At 39.1% G+C, this 22698-nt stretch overlaps 1 protein-coding gene across 1 annotated transcript in view; it reads right to left on the bottom strand.

Annotated features, from left to right (window-relative positions):
- TMC1 (transmembrane channel like 1) overlaps positions 1–9276 on the bottom strand; it is a 141936-nt gene extending 132660 nt beyond the window's left edge. The window contains exon 1 of the mRNA XM_055578311.1: positions 9212–9276. Coding sequence (XP_055434286.1) covers positions 9212–9227 — 16 coding nt within the window. The 5' untranslated portion in view covers positions 9228–9276. The remainder of the gene's footprint in view (positions 1–9211) is intronic.
- Between the last annotated feature and the right edge of the window lie 13422 nt (positions 9277–22698).

The raw sequence follows: 22698 nt of genomic DNA, 5'->3' as shown, positions 1-22698 counted from the left end.
AATCAAAAGCTACCAGGATCACTAGTTCTCCTACCCTGCTTTAGTTTTCTTCATAGCCCTGTCACGGTCTGACACTATGTAACCCAACTATTTGTAAACTGCGCCACTGTTCATTTTCTCCACAAGCAGTAAGCTCCAGGAAGGCAGGATCAACCTCTGTTGGCCTTCTTTAACTCTTTGTCCTTAGTGCCTGGCAAACTGTAGCAGTCAGTAAATATTTGGAACATGAATGAGTGAATGAATAAATGAATGAAAAAACCAGTCCATCAGTGAACAATAGGGATATTATACAGTAAATTCCTTCCAGTCCCAGACTTACCACATTTCCCCCTGAGTCTTGCTTGGGGCCTTTCGGTTAATATAGGAAACCTGTCCAAGAGGAAAAAAGACACGGAGCAAAGTCACAGGAAGGAGGAGGCACAGGCCATGGAGGGAATAGATAAGAGCTGTGCCCCAAGAGATGAGGGCTGCTTCTTTAGGCTCTTTCCTAACTTTCTTAGAGAAGATCCTGTTTTCCTTAACTACATCACTCATACCTCTCAACATCAAAGCACTTTTAAATGTAGCTATTGTAAATTTTTCTCCTTGAAATTTTTGATATTTAATTTCCTGCCTTCTCACTATAGCATTTGTTCAGTCTGGCAGCTCTGCTCCTCACATAACCCCAGCCTCCTCCACACAAATGAAACATAACTGCAGAGGGATGGAGAGGAACATGGCCCGGAACTGCAGGCCATGTTCCCACTTCTGCACAGTTATACAGATCATTCCTCTTTGCAGAGAAAGCAAATGTCACTTTCTCATGAGTGGGATACCTTTTCTTCCTAGTGGTCAGTGCTGATAAGCTCACAGGCATCTGGTGCCCTCACCTATAGACAAGAGAAGCAGAAAGCTACACAGATTTTTTTTTAGATAAAACAAATGATTGAAGGTCTATTAGATTAATCTCAAAGTCTATAAGCTAAGGCAGCATCATGGTGCCAAAGGTAATATTCAGGTCTGCTGACCCACAGCCTAGTCACCAGCTGCCAGACTTGTTCCACCCAACCCCTCCCAGATCATTGGAATGCAGTGTTAAAGCACCCTTGATGTGATATTCTATGTGTGAATATCTTTGCACCACCTTCTACAGCAACCTATCTAAATAAGTCTCCAAGTCTAAAAATAGACCTATTTCCTTAATTTCTGCCTTTGATCTCATATAACCTACCAAGGAAAATAGTATCAGAGGCCAACCTCCTTTTCTAAATCTCCCTGCAAAAGTGAGCTAAGAACAAGGAGTGGGGTCCTAGACTACACTCACGTCTTACACCTACCTGAAAATGGGTCTTGGAGGTGTCTTATAAAGCCTAGGATCACTCTACTCACTATCCACGTACCTATGCATGGTACAGTCAATCGTTCACTCAATAAATACTTACCAAGTCTTAAGTATTCTTGTGGCAGTAGAAGATATATGGTATTAAAGTCAGCCATGCCCCTGCTTTCCCATGTCTTCCAGTGTAATCAGTGATAGGATACATCCTGAAATTTCTAGGAGAGTCCTGATTACAAATATTTTGCTAGCTATGACATATTGTTGAATTTTCTATTCTTTCTTTTTTAAAAAGTAAAAATTTAAAAAAATGTAACATTAAGTGAGCACACTTTTTCTCATACTATGTGAAAATGGGTCTTGGAGGTGTCTTATGAAGCCTAGGATCACTCTACAAACTTCTGCATGCTATTAAACATCAAAACATAAAAGATGAGATATGACACAAGTGAAAGCTTTCTAAAGAGATAGAATGGCTCCCAGGGCAGAAAAAGTAGTTAAAATGATGTTACTGATGTAGTTGAAAAATAAAAGCAGTCAAAAGAAAAGAATTGGTCAGAAAAAGAAGCACAGAAAGTGAGAAGCCAAAAGAGAAGTGATGTTAGTACTTATTAATCAAACGGGTAGGGAATGGAAAGTGGATCAAATAGATCAAATAAGAACTTAAAGTAAAACTAAGTTCAAATGGCAGAAGATCCTGACATACTGGTTTGGGAAATCTATTTAAATGTTACATGGCAACAATAGAAACCATCTAAGCTTTCTGATGAAGGAAGAGACAGAAGGGAATGATAATCTAGGAATTAGGCAAGGTCTGAAAAAATACGACCCATAGCAGAGCACTAAAAAGCACTCCTTTACCCATCAATAATTTAAATTCTAGTGTAAAAATAATATATTGATATTTTCCACCCAGGTACCTGGATAAAAATTAAATTAAAGCAAGCTAAAGTGAAAAAGACAGAGAATTTAGAGTACTGGATCCTAGATCACAATGGTGGTATTATAATAAGGAGAAGCCACATGAGGACACAAATCTAGGGCTACATCATAAGTTTGACTGGAACTTGCAAGTATCTCCTGCAGGGCCCAGGAGATGTTTTTGCAAGAATACTCTTGCATTATTTTCTAAGTATTCTGTGGGAGGTTAGCATTATCGATATGTTTCTATATTGAAATCTTTTATGTGGAGTCAGAGAAACTCTGGAACTGTGAAAACCCAGAGTTTTTGCATATTTGGGGAATTGGAACAGAAATAGACGAGCAGGAAAACATCTTTTTCTTTGAGTCAAAAATATTTTCTTAAAGGCAGATAGAATTGGGGGAGGAGATGCTATTGTATTAGTCACTGCCTCTCAAAAACCAGATATTAAAGGACAGAATTACTGATTTGAATATAATTCAGTAAGTTCAATGAAAAGGAAGTCTATTTGAAGTTAGAGAATTCCATTTCACAAAATCACCGTATTTTAAGGTGTGGACTAATTGCAAGTTTAACTTGCACATAATATTAGCTGTGGAATGAAAAAACAAAACGAACTACTCTTGCTGTAAGACTGTTCATTACCCAGGAAATGTCATGGTGCTGCATAAATGAGGGACCCGTTTCAGTTTAAACTTAACAGCAGACGATAGGATCAACATTGAAAGAGTAGGAAGGCCTCTTCAGTCTACACAGTTTTTCGAGAATCTTCACCTTCAAGGAGAAAGAATAGATGTGAGGAATAAGACAGATAAACCATTAGCCCTGAGGTGCATAAAAAGACTTACAGCATCATGAAGTCATTCTCAGAGTTAAAAAACAAAGATTGTGAAAACTCTGTAGCACATAATTAAGGTTTTAGAATTAGAGAGCCCAGGCCAGATCATACAAGGAGCAGGATGACACACGGGATAGATGAGCCATACCATCCTGTAAGAAATTCCTTAGCTGTCTTGTTCAAAGCTTCTAACTGGCTCCGTTAAGAAAAAGAACTGGGTCATCAAAAAAGCAAGAGAGTTCCAGAAAAACATCTACTTCTGCTTTACTGACTATGCCAAAGCCTTTGGCTATGTGGATCATAACAAACTGTGGAAAATTCTGAAAGAGATGGGAATACCAGACCACCTGACCTACCTCCTGAGAAATCTGTATGCAGGTCAGGAAGCAACAGTTAGAACTGGACATGGAACAACAGACTGGTTCCAAATAGGAAAAGGAGTACATAGAGGTTATATATTGTCACCCTGCTTATTTAACTTACATGCAGAGTACATCATGAGAAATGCTGGACTGGAAGAAACACAAGCTGGAATCAAAATTGCCGGGAGAAATATCAATAACCTCAGATATGCAGATGACACCACCTTTACGGCAGAAAGTGAAGAGGAACTAAAGAAACTAAGATCATGGCATCTGGTCCCATCACTTCATGGCAAATAGATGGGGAAACAATGGAAACAGTGACAGACTATTTTTGGGGGCTCCAAAATCACTGCAGATGGTGACTGCAACCATGAAAGTAAAAGACGCATGCTCCTTGGAAGAAAAGTTATGACCAACCTAGACAGCATTTTAAAAAGCATTAGAGACATTACTTTGCCAACAAAGGTCCATCTAGTCAAAGCTGTGGTTTTTCCAGTAGTCATGTATGGATGTGAGAGTTGGGCTATAAAGAAAGCTGAGTGCTGAAGAATTGATGCTTTTAAACTGTGGTGTTGAAGAAGACTCTTGAGAGTCCCTTGGACTGCAAGGAGATCCAACAAGTCCATGCTAAAGGAAATCAGTCCTGAATATTCATTGGAAGGACTGATACTTTGGCCACCTGATGCGAAGAACTGACTCACTGGAAAAGACCCTGATGCTGGGAATGATTGAAGGCATGGGGAGAAGGGGATGACAGAGGATGAGATGGTTGGATGGCATCGCCAACTCAATGGACATGTTTGTGTAAGCTCTGGGAGTTGGTGATGGACCGGGAAGCCTGGTGTGCTATAGTCCACGGGCTCATAAAGAGTCAGACACGACTGAGTGAACTGAACCAAACTGATTTATATCAAAATCTACTATGTGCCCTACTAACTATAACTGTAGCTCACTTCAGTAAACATAGATTGTTTATTTAGAAAGTAAATAAATACTACCTTTAATCATGCTCCATGAGATTTCACTTTCCAGGCTGGATTTCAGGCAGATCTTCAGCTTTCTGGTAATTTACAGTTATAAGAATCACCTCACTCTGATAAGCCATATTCATTTTCCAGTATCAAGGCATTACAATGCACAGTGCACTCTGAAGTAATCAGTCTAAGCCTTGGTTAGTGCATTCTCCTGAGGGCCTTTTGTAGCACTCCTACAGGTACGACCCCAACAGTTCATCCCATAGGCAGCCTCTGTATCTGTACAATCCTCACTCCAAGAAGCAGCCTTCTTGGATAAAGACTCATCCAAACGAAAGTAACCCCAGTTACTTTCACTGTATCTATGTGGCCCAGGAATAATATGTGAATTTTTCTCTTGATAAATGACGGAAATGGAAGCTGTTCTCAAGAATTCTGTTTTATCAAGACGTATTTCTATTTGAGGGTAGTACATATTATATACTCTTAGCAGAAACTTGTTTAGGATAGAGAGTGAAGATTGCCTGGAAAGGAAGTAAGGAACAAGAAAATTAATATTTATGGAAGATCTCCTATAAAGAAGTAAGCTGAACTAAAAGAAGAAGTGAAATGATGGCAACCCACTCCAGTACTTTGCCTGGAAAATCTCATGGATGGAGGAGCCTGGTAGGCTGCAGTCCAGGGGTCGCGAAGAGCGACTTCACATTCACTTTTTACTTTCATGCATTGGAGAAGGAAATGACACCCCACTCCAGTGTTCTTGCGTCGAGAATCCCAGGGATGGGGGAGCCTGGTGGGCTGCCGTCAATGGGGTGGCACAGAGTCGGACACGACTGAAGTGAGTTAGCAGCAGCAGCAGCAGTGAGCAACTATCATTTTATTATTCCAGTTACTCTGCTTTTATGGGAACTTTTCTACTACCTCCCCAACATTTTCTGTGAATTGTATCCTGACATAATCATACACACATTTATTCACCCATATGGCTGAGAAAACGGAAGCTTTAGGCACTGTAAGCCTTAGTCTTACCTGTCATGTCTACTACAAAAGAGAGAAAACCATGTATGCAACCAGAAAGAATGAAGCAGATTGCAGAGGTAAGAGACAAAGAGAATTTTCTGGGTTTGCGTAAGGCTTCAGTTTCTGGTTCAAACTGAGACAGACAATCACCCTCTTTTTTCCTTTGGGTTCTCTCCCTGCCCCCGCCCATCCCCGTGTCTTTTACCTTAGGTTAGCTAAGCTGGAATATGTTGTCTGTAACCAAATTTCCCCTAACCAATAAGATCTAAAGCTTACAAGAAGAAGTGAAGCAAGGACTGAATTAAAACCTAGGTCTGCATGATTCCAATATTTGTTCCACTCCCCACACTGCCAAGAGATAAGGATATGATGTGGTGATAAGAGTGAGCACCTTCAGTTCGGCATAAACAGAGCTATAGTAGTCAGAACCTTAAAATGGTCATCCAAACATATCCAGGGCCTACCAGATTTGTATCTGCTGAAAATTTCAGCTCCATAGCTAAGGGTTGATCTAGATAAACTGAAGAATGTTCAGTAGAGTGTCATAGAAGAGGATTAAGTAATTGGAAATGAGAAAAGGTACATAGTATATATTGCCTCTGCAATCCAATTGATACTTCATATCCTGCACTCAAACATGTTTCTCATAATGGTACTGCTTTTCAAAATATTTTCTACTCTTTGTCTCAACTCCTCAAATAGGTTATGAGCATCCTGAAGTGAAAGAGTTTCTATTATTTTTTTCTATATTGTTTAAATGAATTAAAATTAAAGAAGACACCTTGTTTGAACACAAGAGAATAAGAAGATAATTTAATAACAGTACTGGCAAATATGAATCTCTGCATTGATGGGAACTGACTTTTCCCCATACCACAAAGAGAAGAGGAGGAAAAATTCTCACATACTAACATGAGATATTTGAAAGTGAAAGTGACTCAGTTGTGTCTGACTCTTTGTGACCCCATGGACTCGTCCATGGAATTCTCCAGGACAGAATACTAGAGTGGGTAACCGTCCCTTTCTCCAGGGGATCTTCCCAACCCAGGGATCGAACCCAGGTCTCCTGCATTACCGGTCATTTCTTTACCAGCTGAGCCACAAGGGAAGCCCAAGAACACTGCAGAGCATAGACTATCCCTTCTCCAGGGGATCTTCCCAACCCAAGAATCGAACCAGAGTCTCCCGCATTGCAGGTGGATTCTTTACCAACTGAGCTATCAGGGATATCAAGTGTTAGGGATAAATTTTCAAATTGAAGCAATTGTTGTAGCATGAGGAAAGGCCTTAGAGATTCAACTTCCACACAGGGATATTTTTCTTGTCTAGGACAATTTTGGTTTGGATCATTTAAATGTCTCTCACTTAATAATGGTTTATGAACTTCATGCCCCTTCTTCAAGCCTTTCCAAGACCTATGAAGACATCAGACAAGAGTGTAATTTTCTCTTTTTTCCCCATTAAAATATATGAATATATTAATGCCTAGTGCTTCTGAATATTAGCATATGGAACTCAGATACTAAAAATCTGTATCTTTGGTGAAACAAAAACAGGCCTGTGAAAATTACTCCTAAGTAGAAAAATATGTTTTGAAGGTATTTACCTTACATCATTTGACAATTATAATAACTAAAGGGAATCCTCACATAGTCAAGACAAAGCATGCTATAAATGCAGTATTGGAATTTTTGCTTCTAGCCACAATGAACTAAAAAGCCTCTTGATGAAAGTGAAAGAGGAGAGTGAAAAATTTGGCTTAAAGCTCAACATTCAGAAAACTAAGATCATGGCATCTGGTCCCATCATTTCATGGCAAATAGATGGGGAAACACTGGAAACAGTGTCAGACTTTATCTTTTGGGGCTCCAAAATCACTGCAGGTGGTGACTGCAGCCATGAAATTAAAAGACACTTACTCCTTGGAAGGAAAGTTATGACCAACCTAGATAGCATATTCAGAAGCAGAGACATTACTTTGCCAACAAAGATCCATCTAATCAAGGCTATGGTTTTTCCAGTAGTCATGTATGGATGTGAGAGTTGGACTGTGAAGAAAGCTGAGTGCCAAAGAATTGATGCTTTTGAACTGTGGTGTTGGAGAAGACTCTTGAGAGTCTCTTGGACTGCAAGGAGATCCAACCAGTCCATTCTAAAGGTGATCAGCCCTGGGATTTCTTTGGAAGGAATGATGCTAAAGCTGAAACTCCAGTACTTTGGCCACCTCATGCGAAGAGTTGACTCATTGGAAAAGACTCTGATGCTGGGAGGGATTGGGGGCAGGAGGAGAAGGGGACGACAGAGGATGAGATGGCTGGATGGCATCACCGACTCAATGGACGTGAGTTTGAGTGAACTCCGGGAGTTGGTGATCGACAGGGAGGCCTGGTGTACTGCGATTCATGGGGTCGAAAAGAGTCAGACACGACTGAGTGACTGAACTGAACTGCTGACACTTATTAATGAAAAACCAACCCCACCTGTTAAAAGCTAATATACAAATATAAGCTATTTCTAATAGCTTCTTTGGAAAAGTATGCTGAGATTCAAAAGAAGGGGTTGATTTTCTTTTTGCACTTTAAAAGCAATGACCTGTTTTGGTAATAATATTCCGAAGACTGCCCAGATGTTTGAAGTCAACAAAATAAGTGAGCATATTAAATAGGATACTGCTCAGTCTCTCAAGAGCTAGGTCTGGATGACTTTAATAGGTTATCTCTAAATGAGCTCCAATACTTTGGCCACCTGATGCAAAGAGCCAACTCATTGGAAAAGATCCTGATGCTAGGAAAGATTGAGGGCAGAAGGAGAAGAAGGCGACAGAGGATGAGATGGTTGGATGGCATCACCAATTCAATGGACATAAGTTTGAGAAAACTCTGGGAGGTAGTGAAGGACAGGGAAGTCTGGCATGCTGCAGTCCACGGGGTGGCAAAGAGTCGGACACAACTTAGCGACTGAACAACAACAAAATGAGATCTCTAGTGTCTCCACTTTCCATTCTATGATGAAATAAGTTGGTTAATGGAATGATGGAAACCACGGCCATTTGGATTGGAAGTTCTATACTGAAAAGCAAATATGTATTCCCTGGTTTTCCATATTTAAAATTTTTGCCAGTTTGTCTTTTGGGGACTGAAATGAGGCTGACAACAGTTCGAACTGTGTTAGCATCATAGGATAACAGCTGAACATGCTAACCACTATCTCCATGGTACTGAAAATGCACCTCTATGACAAGTCATAGGAACCAAAAGTGCTTCATCACATTGCTTCCCTTCATATAAATGCCTCCCCCAATAGGGTTTTATGTCTCTCTTAGCTTTCTCTGAATTAATCCTCTTTGCTCTGCTTATCAACTTTACTGAACTCAGAACTGTATCTAATTCACAAACTGAAGCTAGACAGGTCTCCCTCACAAAGTTGCTCCACACACCAATCCAACAAGAGATCACTGCTACGGACTAAACCCCTAGTCTGAGTTGCCGCACTGGAATCGCAGTGTATTTTGCTTTCTCCCATTGTCTTCCTAAATGAAAGGAAGGTGAATTTGAGCACTTACTGGTTAGTGAAATCGTACATCCATTAAAGAAAAGAAGTTGAAGAAATATTAAACCCATCCCAGTTTCTCAAGAAACAAAGGGGCCCTACACACAGAAAAATAGAAAGGGGAGTTACCCCAAAAGGAAAACAAAAATTATGAAACAAACTTTTTTAAAGTGCCTAATCTCTAAGAAAGGTAGAATATCCTACAATGAGGTCTTTATTTTGAAATACCTTTCTTGGGTGGCATCCTGGTGATATCCTTTCAGAACGTCTCAGCTGCCAGTTAACTTGAAAAGGAAAGACAAGTTGGAGGGACAAAAGTTTCAGGTCTGGTCCAGCACATTCACACACTTCTGCCTGTTGCTGAAAGTGCTCCCTGGTGCCATCCATGTCACAGTCTGAAACATAAGAAGGTACTAATTTCCTTGCCATTAAATTTTCATGAATGTTTAGTTTGCCATTTAAGGATGGAGTACTCAGGTCAAAAGGGCTGTATGTGAGGCTCATGCTTGAAACAAAACTAAACTGATCATGGAAGTGGTATTCAAAGCAAATCTGGCTTCATCCCATATGTACTTGTCTGCCTCGTTTTAAATACTTTCAATTCTAGGGCTTTATCCCAATTACAAGTGCAGAGGGCAGTGTATGGAAAGCCGTTTTAGAAAGGTGAGAAATACTGACTGCTAAGTCGAATTAGTAAATTAAACGAGTAAATAAAGAAGATACTCTTACATGTAGAGTTCATGTTTAAGCAGCAAAGCTGACACGCATTCAGTTTAGCAATCAATCCCAATGTGGGGAAACTTGGAGATATTGTGTTCATTTTCTCAGCTTCTTTGAAAATAAAACTTTCCCAGAAAATAAGGAAACATTTTCTGGGAAATTAAAAACAATTTTTTCTCTCTGTCAACACTTCTCAAAAGAAGGTGGTAATCTTTTCTTTGAAAGGGTAAACAACAAAAAAAATTTTCCATCACTGCAAAGAAAGGGACAAAAAGTGCTGAAATTTAATGTTGCAAAAGGTTGCCTTTTTGAGAGGGAGAACATGAGCATTCTCTGGTTACTTCGGTGACAGACACTGACCTTGGCAAGAGGAAGCACTGTTTTGAAATGGATCCTGGTGGCACATTTACACCAGGGCAGCTTTTGGCTTCATGGATAGATTCCTGTACCCATCTGACCCTTCTAGACTATAAAGCCTACTATGTAGATTTCAGCCAAAGCAGTGTGTAGCACACCTGGAATTATAGTTTAAACAAGGCTCTGTAGAGTGAGGCTCAGTTTTCTCCTATTCTGGACACTAGATCTCAATTATAATAGTAAGATAGGATATAGCTGATTTGAGTACTTACATTTAAAGACTTGCATTTAAAGTTAAAGTGGCTCTTTAACTTGGGAATTTATAAGGAAACTGAGAAGTTTTGTTGCAAATTATTGGACCTATACTCTAGAGTGAGGACAAACTGTAATTTAATTTATATGAACTTAAATTATGTAAAAAAGTGTGAAATAACTCTAAATGCTATTCTGACAAAAACCATAGTAAACATAAATAAATTAACAAAAGATGTTTTTCAAGCCTTGTGTCCAGAAAATTATAAAAACAATACTATACAAAAGATTAAAAACAGAAACCAAAAATGAAAAATAGATTAGCTCAAGCATGTTAAAGGTAAAAATTTCTATACGTAAAAAGATATGTCAAAAAAATTAAAGTAGAAAATATTTACAACTCACACAACACTTCATTAGTATAAAAAACAAAGAATTTCTACCCAACAAGAAGAAAACTAGTACCTCCAAAAGGGAAATAAATGGCAAAAGATCTGAACAAATATTCCACATAGGAAGATATACACTCTAATAAAAATGAACAAAATATGAGCAGTAATTTCACAGAAGGAACACATAGCCAACAAACATAAGAAAGTTCCAGACTTATCTAGAGAAACTCAAACTGAGACCTCAAGCAGTATGGGTATGGGCTTTTTGATTCCTTTTAGTAGGAACTTGTCAGACCAGGACACATACCTTCTCCCCTCTTTCAGTGCTGTGGGTTCCATTCCAGGTACAGTATGTTTCAATAGGCCTGATTTGCAGCAGGACAGCAGGATCCTAGTAGAGACTGAGTAGTTCCCCTCACTCAGGGGTACAAAGTAACTCACCCATCCCAGTGGAACATTCCATTGTAAATTCCACTTCCCTGGTGGCTCAGACGGTAAAGCGTCTGCCTACAGTGCAGGAGACCTGGCTTCAATTCTTGGGTCTGGAAGATCTCCTGGAGGAAGAAATGTCAACCCACTCCAATACTCTTGCCTGGAAAATGCTATGGACAGAGGAGCCTGGTAGGCTACAGTCCATGGGGTCACAAAGAGTTGGACACGACTAAGTGGCTTCACTTTCAAGGCCTCTCCCAGCTGTGATGTGAGCTTAGCAGCTGAGCACTTTGATGCAAGGTGAGGGGCAGGGCAATGGCTGTATCCTGCTGTTCCCTTGCCTTTACAACGTGGGGCAAGGGAAGTTGCCTTGTGCATTGTTTAGAACACAGAGATGTGCTGTGACTGCATTCATCACGTCATGGTATCTCAAGGTCAGTCTGGCTTCCTTGGCATTACACCATCCCCCCATGCTCTAAGGTGGCCACTCTTTCTACATATACAAGCTGCTGTATCTACTGAGCATCAGCTTCCTAATTACCAGGGGGGTGTCAGCACCTTGTGAGCTGGGATGTGGAAAACAGTGAGGACTGTCACAGGCTCTTGCAGGAGAAATCAAATATCTTTCCATATATCCTGCCCCTGCAAGGGCTTATTCATGATCATCTACCCATCTTTCCCATTGTCCAAGCCACAGGTTTAATCCCTTTAAAATAGCCCAACTTTCAGTACAAAGGGTAATGGCCAAGGTTCTCGAGTACCAGCTAAAATGCTCCGAGTTCAGGCCATGGGTTGCAATAGTTTGTTCCTGTTTCCATCCAGATGGTGTCAGTGTTGGGCTGAATTGCAAGTGCAGCCATGTGGATGGGTTGCCCGACTAGACCCCTCTGTGTCCCAGGCATCAGGAGGAATTTTCACTATCCTCTCTCAACAGCCTACAGGGCTTGCCACAGGACTTTGGAGAACCTCCATTTTCTACAAGGCCTTGTATTACCTGCATTTCTAGAGACAGTGGACTTGAGGACGGGTTAGTCCTCTGCTACAGGCATGCCTCTGAGTCAAACTGGGAGTTTGAGCCATGGCAGAGATAGGTCAACAGAAAAGATTCTCGTTTCACCTTCAATAGGAAGGGAAGCTCTTACCATGACATGCTGTTCCTTCATGAGAGGCTCTCCTGGAGGAGCGCTGTGTACACTGCTAGGAGCCACTGCTTTACAGAGTGTATCAGCTTTCTTACGCCTTCCAGAGCTGGGACCAAAATTCTAGGGATACTCTAAGGTTCTGTTGTTGTTCAGTTGTCCAGTTCTAGGGGTATATCTATTAACTATGTGGATCGTGTTTAAATTTATGAAGCCTACTCTCTTAACCTTACAACTAGCATTCTTTAAAATATCTTTCCATGCATTCTGTAAATTCATATCCCACAACTTGCAAACAAATCCACCAAACTGTCCCTCAGATTTCCCTTCAAAATTTACTAGATAGCCATTTCTGTGCTAGACTATCTTTATTTTTAAAAAAATAATAGATTCCTTATTAATGAAATATTCATTCTCTTATACTTTTCCAGTTATGAAGATGTTTATGCAGAATCCCCTATATTCAAGAATGTGTCCTGAATAACTCAGAATAGGAGGAATTTTTCCAATGAGTTTCTAGGATTCATTAATAAAATTATATGTCAAGGTGTTTGTCAGGTAAGTTTTCAAGACCTATCTGATTCTATCAACACTACATATGACCCAGTGGGACATCCATAAGGCTTTCTTGGCAATCTTGATTAGTCTTGTAAATATTGTAGCAATTTAGACTTCTATTCTGACACTAGAAGAATGATTCAGAGTTGAATGGTTATAGCTTATCAGAGAGATTAATTTTAAAAATTAAACAGTTCAGAGGAATAGGGTGTTCTAATTATGAAACTGTTAGGAAGCACTATGACCAACGTACATGAGGAGCTTGTAGAAGGCCTGCCAACTGGGGATAGAGACAGGACAGAACCATGGGGAGTATTTATACTTCTTGAATTTTCAGGTTGAAGGATGTATTGTCTAGAAAAATCTTGAGTAAGTTAAAATAGATCCAGCACTCAGAACAAAAAGATCTCTTTGTCAGACATCTCAATATTAGGCCATTAAAATAGGCTTGTGAAAAGAGAAAATAATAGGCAGTTTAATAATAAGCCCCCATGAAATCTCTGAACTTTCGAAAATAAACAAATTGGTTGTCATTGGTAAACAGCAAACATCTGAAATGATCCGGACCTGAGGAACTCTGAACACCGTGGAGGGCTGCTGACATTTTTGTTTGTCTCCCCCATGTTTTTTCTCATTAGTTGCTTGAAAAAGGAACATTCAATAGAAGTTCTAGGCTTCTATTTTAGGTCAGAGTTTTTCAATATTGGCCCTATTGGCATATCTAACCAAATAATTCTTTTTTTGCTGGCGGGGTTGGGGGTCATCCTCTAAATTGTAAGATATTTAACAACATCCCTGGCCTCTGCCCAATAGATGCCAATCACACAAGCCCTCAAGTTATGACAACCAAAACTGTCTTCAGAAATTGACAAATGTTCCCAGGAGACAAAAACCATCCCTGGCTGAGAGCCACTGCTCTAGGCTGACAGTTACTACATGCCACAGATTCAAATATCCACACATTGCTGGATTCTTTATCACCAAAAGAATTAAAAGCACTGAAAAGGTCTGAGACATAAATATACAAGGCATCAACCCCAAAACTGTACCCTTTCATTTATTCCATACCACATTGCTAATTATATCTTGAAATCTTAGAAAATGAGCCTTCTGAATGACTCAATGTTCATAATTATTCTTAGAAACTGTCCAAGTCCAAACAAGTTAGATATGTTAGTAATAGAATGTACATAAATTTCTTGGCTGAATGCACTTAGAAAAGTTCCATTAAGCTGGACCCTCCTTCAATCAAGTCAGGCCTTACTTCTATGCGTAGAAGTTTGGCCTTTAATCTGTTGCTTGACAGAGGCAAAAGGCAGACTAGACATTCGAGAAAGAATGGAAGATCACTTCAACCCCGTTTTAGATCCCAGACCCAGACTCCCTTGTCTTACCTTTAACTCTGGCAGATTTCCCTATATAAAGGGCGTGTCTTAGACTGTTCAAGCCACTAAACAAGGTACTATAGACTGAGTGACTTATAAACAACAGAAATTTATTTCTCACAGTTCTGGAGACTAGAAGTCAGAGGCCAGAGAGTTAGCATGGTAGAGTTCTGATGAGAATCCTCTCCAAGTTGCATATTACAATCTTCCTACTGTATCCTCACATGGCAGAGAGAGGGCTTGAGATCTCTCTGAAGTCTCTTATATAAGGGCATTAATCCCATTCATGAAGGTTCTACCCTGATGATCTGACCACCATCCAAAGGCCTCATCACCCACCTCTTTAATATCATCACAGTATGGGAATTTCAGCTTATAAATTTTCTGGAAATACAAACTGATTCAGCCCATATTAGGGAGCTACCTTATTTGGTGAAGCTGAAAAGTCCAACAGTCATAGAAGAGATAATCTCTCAAGGGTGAATGTGTATATGCTTAAGACAAGTGTTTTAGGGCATGTATTCAGTGAGGTGATGTGACTCTGCCCGGGCTTATATCGATGGACGTGAGTCTGAGTGAACTTCAGGAGTTGGTGATGGACAGGGAGGCCTGGCGTGCTGCGATTCATGGGGTCACAAAGAGTCAGACATGACTGAGCGACTGAACTGAATTGACTGACACTCTGTTTAATCATAGCTTCCACTATCTCCAAACTCCAAATTGCCAACACCCCTTGCAAGTCTATTTCATAACTCTTCTCTGTGTATGCTTTAAACTCCTGTTCCCATTGCTAGTTGACTGACTCTGAGTTACCCAAATCCAGTTCAGGAAAGGAGAATTTGATTGACTTATCCCATCTTTTCAAATAATAATAACAATAGGGAGGGGACTTCTGTATACCTGTGGCTGATTCATGTTGATGAATATTGTAAAGCAATTATCTTCCAATAAAAAATATACAATATTATAAAACAATTATCTTCCAATAAAAAAAATAACAATAATAATGTGCAACAGGATAAGGTATCATGTACCAAAGAGTGCTTGCCTTAACTCTTAATCCTTACTTCAAACAAACCAAATTGGAATAATCATTATGCTCATTTCATGAAAGAAAAAAATGAAGATCAAATTTGAGTGGCAAATCTTGGATCTGGACCCAGACAGTCTGACTCAGTTTCCATTCTTTTAATCACCGATAATTTGATGGTCATGGATTAGGTGCCCACCAAGGTCCAATTCTGGCTGCACCCGAGTAGGACAAAGCATGTGGTCCCCACATTAGGAGCTGAGGGCAGTGTCATGTCATTTAAAGTGGCTTAGGCACGTGGCAGAAAACTACCTTTGATCTAACTCAATAGCCATCCAAAAGGGCCACAAAGGCCAGCTTAAACATAGAGTGAGTAACAGGTTAGCAAAAATATATCTCCTATACCATGAAAGGAGCAAGAACAAAAAAGGTAAGGCCAACCTTTTCCTTTAAGCCACAAAATAGATCGGGTTATAATGGATCCATGGATTTGTTGAGCAAATTGGATAAGGAAAAATTCTACACACTTTTTAAATGCTAACATTCTTGTTATTAAATTCTGTTTTTGAATCATCTCTCAGTGATTAATGCACCCTGTTAAGTCTAATTTATTTTAGTTATATTTTATCTTATATTTTGCAAAAAAAGAATATAGGGTAGTTAGAGAGCTACTATGTACTTCTAAAAATACATCTTTGTACTATCTTTGTCAATGAAAGTGTGCTTGCCTAATTTTCAATATCTGCATTTTAACCTAGTCTCTTGCAAAACTTACAAATATGTCTCCATGTTCTTCTGGAATTTAGAGTTACATAAGAAAAATTAAAGCTTAATTTTAATTCATTCATTGAAATTTTTTTTTCTACTGCGTGAGCACTTATTTTTTCTAAAACCTAATAATATATTTGTAAGAATAGATTTTGTAGTGTTTTGGGGAGGGGGGGTGTCTCTTTTGAATGCTTTTTAATAGAATGTGAGCCTTTTAAATCTACATACTTTGACTTTTATCAATACAAAATTTTTTCTCCCATTACATTTTTAGTAATTATTCTGTTTATATTATCTTTGTTGGTTCCTTAGGAGTACTCAGCATTATTAGCTTTAGCTTAAATTCCATTCTTTGCCCTCTATATACATGACCTTTTCCTTTTCCTTCTTATCCTTTTACTCTATGTTGTGCAAAAATTTCTCAAGTTTGTTTTCCACAAGATTATCAGCGTCATTGAATGTGCTCTTTACTCCCTGGCATGAATGTCTCATTGTTTTTGTATTGCTTTAGTTCCTTGTCACTCTTAACTATCTCTCCCATATCTCTTTCAATCTCACTGGGTATCTTCTCATCCTGCCTTGTTCTTTCCTAGTAACTTTGTGCTGCTTCATAATGGTCATGTTTTATTACATCCGGTACTTGTTTTCATGGGCTTCATTAATGTCTTTTGTGATTGTTCATCTTTGACAAGGAGACACATGTTCAGATTTGCCATTCTCAAAGAAGAAGAGCATGTGGATGGCTGATGTTTTCAGTCACCAGATTTTTATCCTGCTTTCCCTAACAACTTGCTTTACACAGAAATAGGAACTTTGAGAAAATGGCTGTTCAAGAAGACTGCATTTGATGTGAGACTAGCTACGGGGCATGGTAGCCTGGGATATATAGTTCTTAAAATAAAATGTCATACTGTTTAATACACCCTGTAGTGCACAGCAATTTGTAGATGATAGATGGTAATTTTTCATGAATTCCATCTTTCAAAAAAACAGGAGGGCAAGGGTTTTAGGGGGGAAAGATCTCATTTGAGTTCTGCAGAGCTGCTGCTGCTTAGTCGCTTCAGTTGTGTCCAACTCTGTGTGACCCCATAGACGGCAGCCCACCAGGATCCCCCGTCCCTGGGATCCTCCAGGCAAGAATACTGGAGTGGGTTGCCATTTTCTTCTCCAATGCATGAAAGTGAAAAGTGAAAGTGAAGTCATTTAGTCGTGTCTGACTCCTAGCGACCCCATGGACTGCAGCCTACCAGGCTCCTCTGTCCATGGGATTTGCCAGGCAAGAGTACTGGAGTGGGGTGCCATTGCCTTCTCACTCCAAGAGAAAATTTGCCAATACTTGGGATTTTTTAAGTGAATTATCACCTTGCTAGCCAGTTCTATCTGAGAATAGTTTACAGACATCAGGAAACAAAATTGAATTCTATAAGCATTTTTCTTGTTCATTAATAAAATATTTACTAGTATTTCTGGCAGTTAAATAATCAATAAATAATATACAAAAATCATACAAGTATATATACAAAATGCATAGTTTTATATAGTTTAGGGGAATGAGAAAAGAAATAGGTGTGTGTGTATATATATATATAATTTTAGTGTCCTACTTTTTAAGCTGGAATTGTGTAAAATACATTTTGTATGTTATTTGTGAACATAATTTTAAAGGTACATTAGGTTTCATCAAAGTGATGTACTATGGCTACTTAGGCTGAGTCTAATGATTCACCATAGTTTGCTTGTTGTGATCCATTGGATCATTGAAAAAGCAAGAGAGTTCCAGAAAAAACATCTACTTCTGCTTTATTGACTATGCCAAAGCCTTTGACTGTGTGGATCACAGCAAACTGTGGAAAATTCTGAAAGAGATGGGAATACCAGACCACCTGACCTACCTCTTGAGAAATCTGTATTCAGGTTAGGAAGCAACAGTTAGAACTGGACATGGAGCAACAGACTGGTTCCAAATCAGGAAAGGAGTACGTCAAGGCTGTATATTATTACCCTGCTTATTTAACTTATATTTTGAGTACATCATGAGAAATGCTGGGCACAAGCTGGAATCAAGATTGCCGGGAGAAATATCAATAACCTCAGATATGCAGATGACACCACCCTTATGGCAGAAAGCAAAGAAGAACTAAAGAGCCTCTTGATTTCAAGAGGAGAGTGAAAAAGTTGGCTTAAAACTCAACATTCAGTAAACTAAGATCATGGCATCTGGTCCCATCACTTCATGGGAAATAGATGAGGAAACAATGGAAACAGTGACAGACCTCATTTTTGGGGGTTCCAAAATCACTGCAGATGGTGACTGCAGCCATGAAATTAAAAGATGCTTCCTCCTTGAAAGAAAAGTTATGAACAATCTAGACCACATTAAAAAGCAGAGACATTACTTTGCTGACAAAGGTTTGTCTAGTCAAAGCTGTGGTTTTTCTAATGGTCATGTATGGATGTGAGAGTCAGACTATAAAGAAAGCTGAGCACTGAAGAATTGATGCTTTTGAACTGTGGTGTTGGAGAAGACTCTTGAGAGTCCCTTGGACAGCAAGGAGATCCAACCAGTCCATGCTAAAGAAAATCAGTCCTGAATATTCATTGGAAGGACTGATGTTGAAACTCCAATACTTTGGCCATCTGATGGGAAGAACTGACTCACTGGAGAAGACCCTGATGCTGGGAAAGATTGAAGGCAGGAGGAGAAGGGGCCAACAGAGGATGAGATGGCTGGATGGCATCACCAACTCAATGGACATGAGTTTGAGTAAACTCCGGGAGTTGATGATGGGCACAGAGGCCTGGCATGCTGCCGTCCATGGGATCAAAAAGAGTCAGACACAAAGGAGCAACTGAATTGAACTGACTGACTGAGTGACAGACTTTATTTTCTTGGGTTCCAAAATCACTGTGGATGGTGACTGCAGCCATGAAATTAGAAGATGCTTGCTTCTTAGAAGAAAAGCTGTTATAAATCTAGACAGCCTATTAAAAGGCAAAGACATCACTTGGCCAACAAAGATCTGTATAGTCAAAGCTACAATTTTTCCAGTAGTCATGTACAGATGTGAAAGCTGGACAATAAAGAAGGGTGAGTGTCAAAGAACTGATGCTTTCAAATTGTGCTGAAGAAGACTCTTGAGAGTTTCTTGGACTGCAAAGAGATCAATCCTGTCAGTCCTAAAGGAAATCAACCCTGAGTATTCATTAGGACTAATGCTAAAGCTTCAAAACTTTGGCTACCTGATGGGAAGAGCCCACTTATTGGAAAAGACTCTGATGCTGGGAGAGATTGAAAGCAAAGGGAGAAGAGGGCAGTAGAGAACAAGATGGTTATATAGCATCACCAACTTGATGGACATGAACTTCAGCAAATTCTGGGAAGGACAGGGAAGCCTGGCATGCTGCAGTCCATGGGGTCAACAAAGAGTCAGACATAAAGATTGAACAACAGTGACTCACCATTAAAAATATTTGCAATAAATATTTATAACTTATAATAACGGTCTTATTACAGAGTTCCAAAACTAGTGCCACTAATTTAAAGAGCATAAACACTTACAACATCTTAATTATATATTGAGCTTTACAAAAGCGTCCAACCAGTTTATATAACAATGAGAAAAACACAAATATGCCTAGCTCAACTTATCCTTAGCAATACTCGATATTTTTATCAGTTTTATTTTTCATTGGTTAATTTTTTTTTCTTTACTTGGATTACCAGTAAGACTATTTTCCCCATATACTTGTGTACTAATTGCATTTCCTCTTTGGGAAAATATTATGATTAATACAATGGGTCTCCAGAAGATAAGAAGGAACATATTTACCTTATCAAGACAATTTTGAAAGTTTTATAGTCATTACAAAAAGTCAAATTCCTGATTTCACCATTCTCAAAGACTTTTATTCTCATTTTCCATCACTCTACTACCCATTACCACTATGTTCCAGTTAAACCAAACAATTTGCAGTTTCTCGTATCAGTCATATGCTCTCCATCACTTGACTTTACATATACTCTTCCTTTTGAATGTCCTTCATCTTACCTCAAACACACACAAACACACTGTACATACCACGCATGCACACAGAGCCTATGTTTTTTCCCAGGCTCCATCAGTAGCTCGCCGCTACATTTCTCATAATGTCTAACATCCAACACCATAATAATTAATATTCTTTCTAGACTTTCTCACTAACCTGTGGGTTCTGTGAGGGCAGGGACATCTCACCTTTGATCTCTAGATTCCACATCATTTATCATCATATACAGAAGAAAGTAGAAACTCAGTAAATGGTTCTGTGCATATGAACAGTATTGAACAATAAACATAGCTGTATTCCTAGTGATAGAACTGAATGTCACCCCCAATAATTGTCATGACTCTGAGGGGCAGCTTGTTTGAGTGGAAAGAATATAAATTTCGGAGCTGGTCGAACTTAGGTTCAACCCAGCTGTGCTACTGTCCTTGGAGTCATTACCTAATATTAATATCTTTGAGACCACACTGGAGCAAATGGTAATCACAAAACATATCTTACTAGGATTATTTGAGTATAAATTAGGTAATGAGTATATGAAAGAACCTAGCATATAGTAGTGGCTCCAAAAATAATAGACATTTTCTAGTTACTGCTGTATATTTCCATTATAACACTATGGAAATTATTTCCATATAATTAAAACTTCATTCCATGTATATTTCCGTTCCATGTATGTTCTACTATAATAAATATTAACCAATTCAAAGGATTTGATTCTTATGTATATATTTTTCCTTGAATCGTTAAGACCAAGAGATAAGGTCAATTGTTCTGTCCATATTCTCGCTGCACGGGCAAGAATATTCCTTTTAAATAAATCTTGGTGAAGAATTAGCTGTAACCACAGTTGAGAAAAGAAGACCTGTATTTTCCAAAAGCAAGAAAGATAGAGTACTCGGTAAAGAAACACATGATCTAATCATCTGCTACTTAATTATTTTTTTGGTTTGCCCCATTAAAACTGCTGAAGGTATTTGGGGACCTGAAATTGCTATAAATAAAAGTACTGCTATCCCTGATGGCAAAAGAAAAGAACTTCTGGATCATGCTCTACTTTTCATTACCAAAAATAATTCACTTGAGCCACACTAAAGGAGTATGTGAAATCTTTCCAGCTGAAAATCAGATGTAAACCAGTGGTACGTTCAGCCTGTGCACAGGCACATACATGCTCACATGCACACAAACATCCACCCATACCAGAAATTCTCTGAAGGCCGGCTTCTGTTTATCACTCAGCCAAGATTCGTATGTGCCTTCTGTATGCCTTCCTTCAGTCCAAAAGGCACTTACATCCATTTGCCAACCAGATGAACTCAGGGAAAAAGTCACAAAGTCTGCACAAATAAGGATGACACAAGTATTTGTGCAGAATAAATTTGCCAAGATCTTTTTCCTTCTACCCTTATCCCATACCCCCTGCAAGCTGTTTTTAAGTCTCACATGCTGCAGTTTCCTTTCTGCTGACAGCTCGGACCATCTCCATCAGGACTTTGTGTTCTTAGGCCTTATTCCAGGCAATTCTCCATGATTAAATGTAATAGAATGTGTAGCCCTTAGTATGGTGCTAAGCACAACAAAACGTGCTCAGTGCATAAATGTTCATTTCTAACTTTTCCAAACCCTCTGAGCACTCACAGAATTATCCTCCATACCTTTCCACACAGGGTCAAAATTACTGCCCCTGGCAGAGCTTCTCAAATACTGAGCAATGTCTACAGATTTTCCATTTTAGAGGTTTTTAACATCCTAAAATATGAAAAAAATGCCAAAGCCAGATTTTTTTTAATTTTATTTTTAAACTTTACATAATTGTATTAGTTTTGCCAAATATCAAAATGAATCCGCCACAGGTATACATGTGTTCCCCATCCTGAACCCTCCTCCCTCCTCCCTCCCCATTCCATCCCTCTGGGTCGTCCCAGTGCACCAGCCCCAAGCATCCAGCATCGGGCATCGAACATGGACTGGCAACTTGTTTCATACATGATATTTTACATGTTTCAATGCCATTCTCCCAAATCTTCCCACCCTCTCCCTCTCCCACAGAGTCCATAAGACTGTTCTATACATCAGTGTCTCTTTTGCTGTCTCGTACACAGGGTTATTGTTACCATCTTTCTAAATTCCATATATATGCGTTAGTATACTGTATTGGTGTTTTTTAACAACAATAGTACATTTTAAACTTTTACACCTAACAAAAGACTATTTTTAAATATAATATACTCAGCGCTACTATTTACAAGGCAACTATAGGATTTGTAAAAGGATATTACAGCCACTGTAGTCCAGGAATGCAACAGGAGTTAAACATGCATGTTATTTCTCATCTTCTAAATATGTTCATTGTGTTTTGTCTGTGTGGAAAGGCTCATTTGGAAGCGACATTTGAAATATAAATTTCAAGTCCTTTGAAATGTAAACTCTTCATTCAAAAAGCCTTACTCCGATCTTCATCATAGTGCTTGTATCCACATATTTATGGCAAGGAAACCACAAGCAAATAAAGAAAGAGTTAGGGGTAAGATCTTCCCTGAAAATAAGTGGGAAAGAGAAACTTAGAGGACTCAAATGAGGCCATTATGTCCAGATCTACTTACAGGTTGAATTGAAGAGAATTTCTTTCCACAAC

This window comes from Bubalus kerabau, chromosome 4, assembly GCF_029407905.1.
Source record: "Bubalus kerabau isolate K-KA32 ecotype Philippines breed swamp buffalo chromosome 4, PCC_UOA_SB_1v2, whole genome shotgun sequence".
NCBI lineage: Eukaryota > Metazoa > Chordata > Mammalia > Artiodactyla > Bovidae > Bubalus > Bubalus kerabau.
Note: the sequence above shows the minus strand (reverse complement) of the source record. Positions and strands in the feature narration are given on the sequence as shown.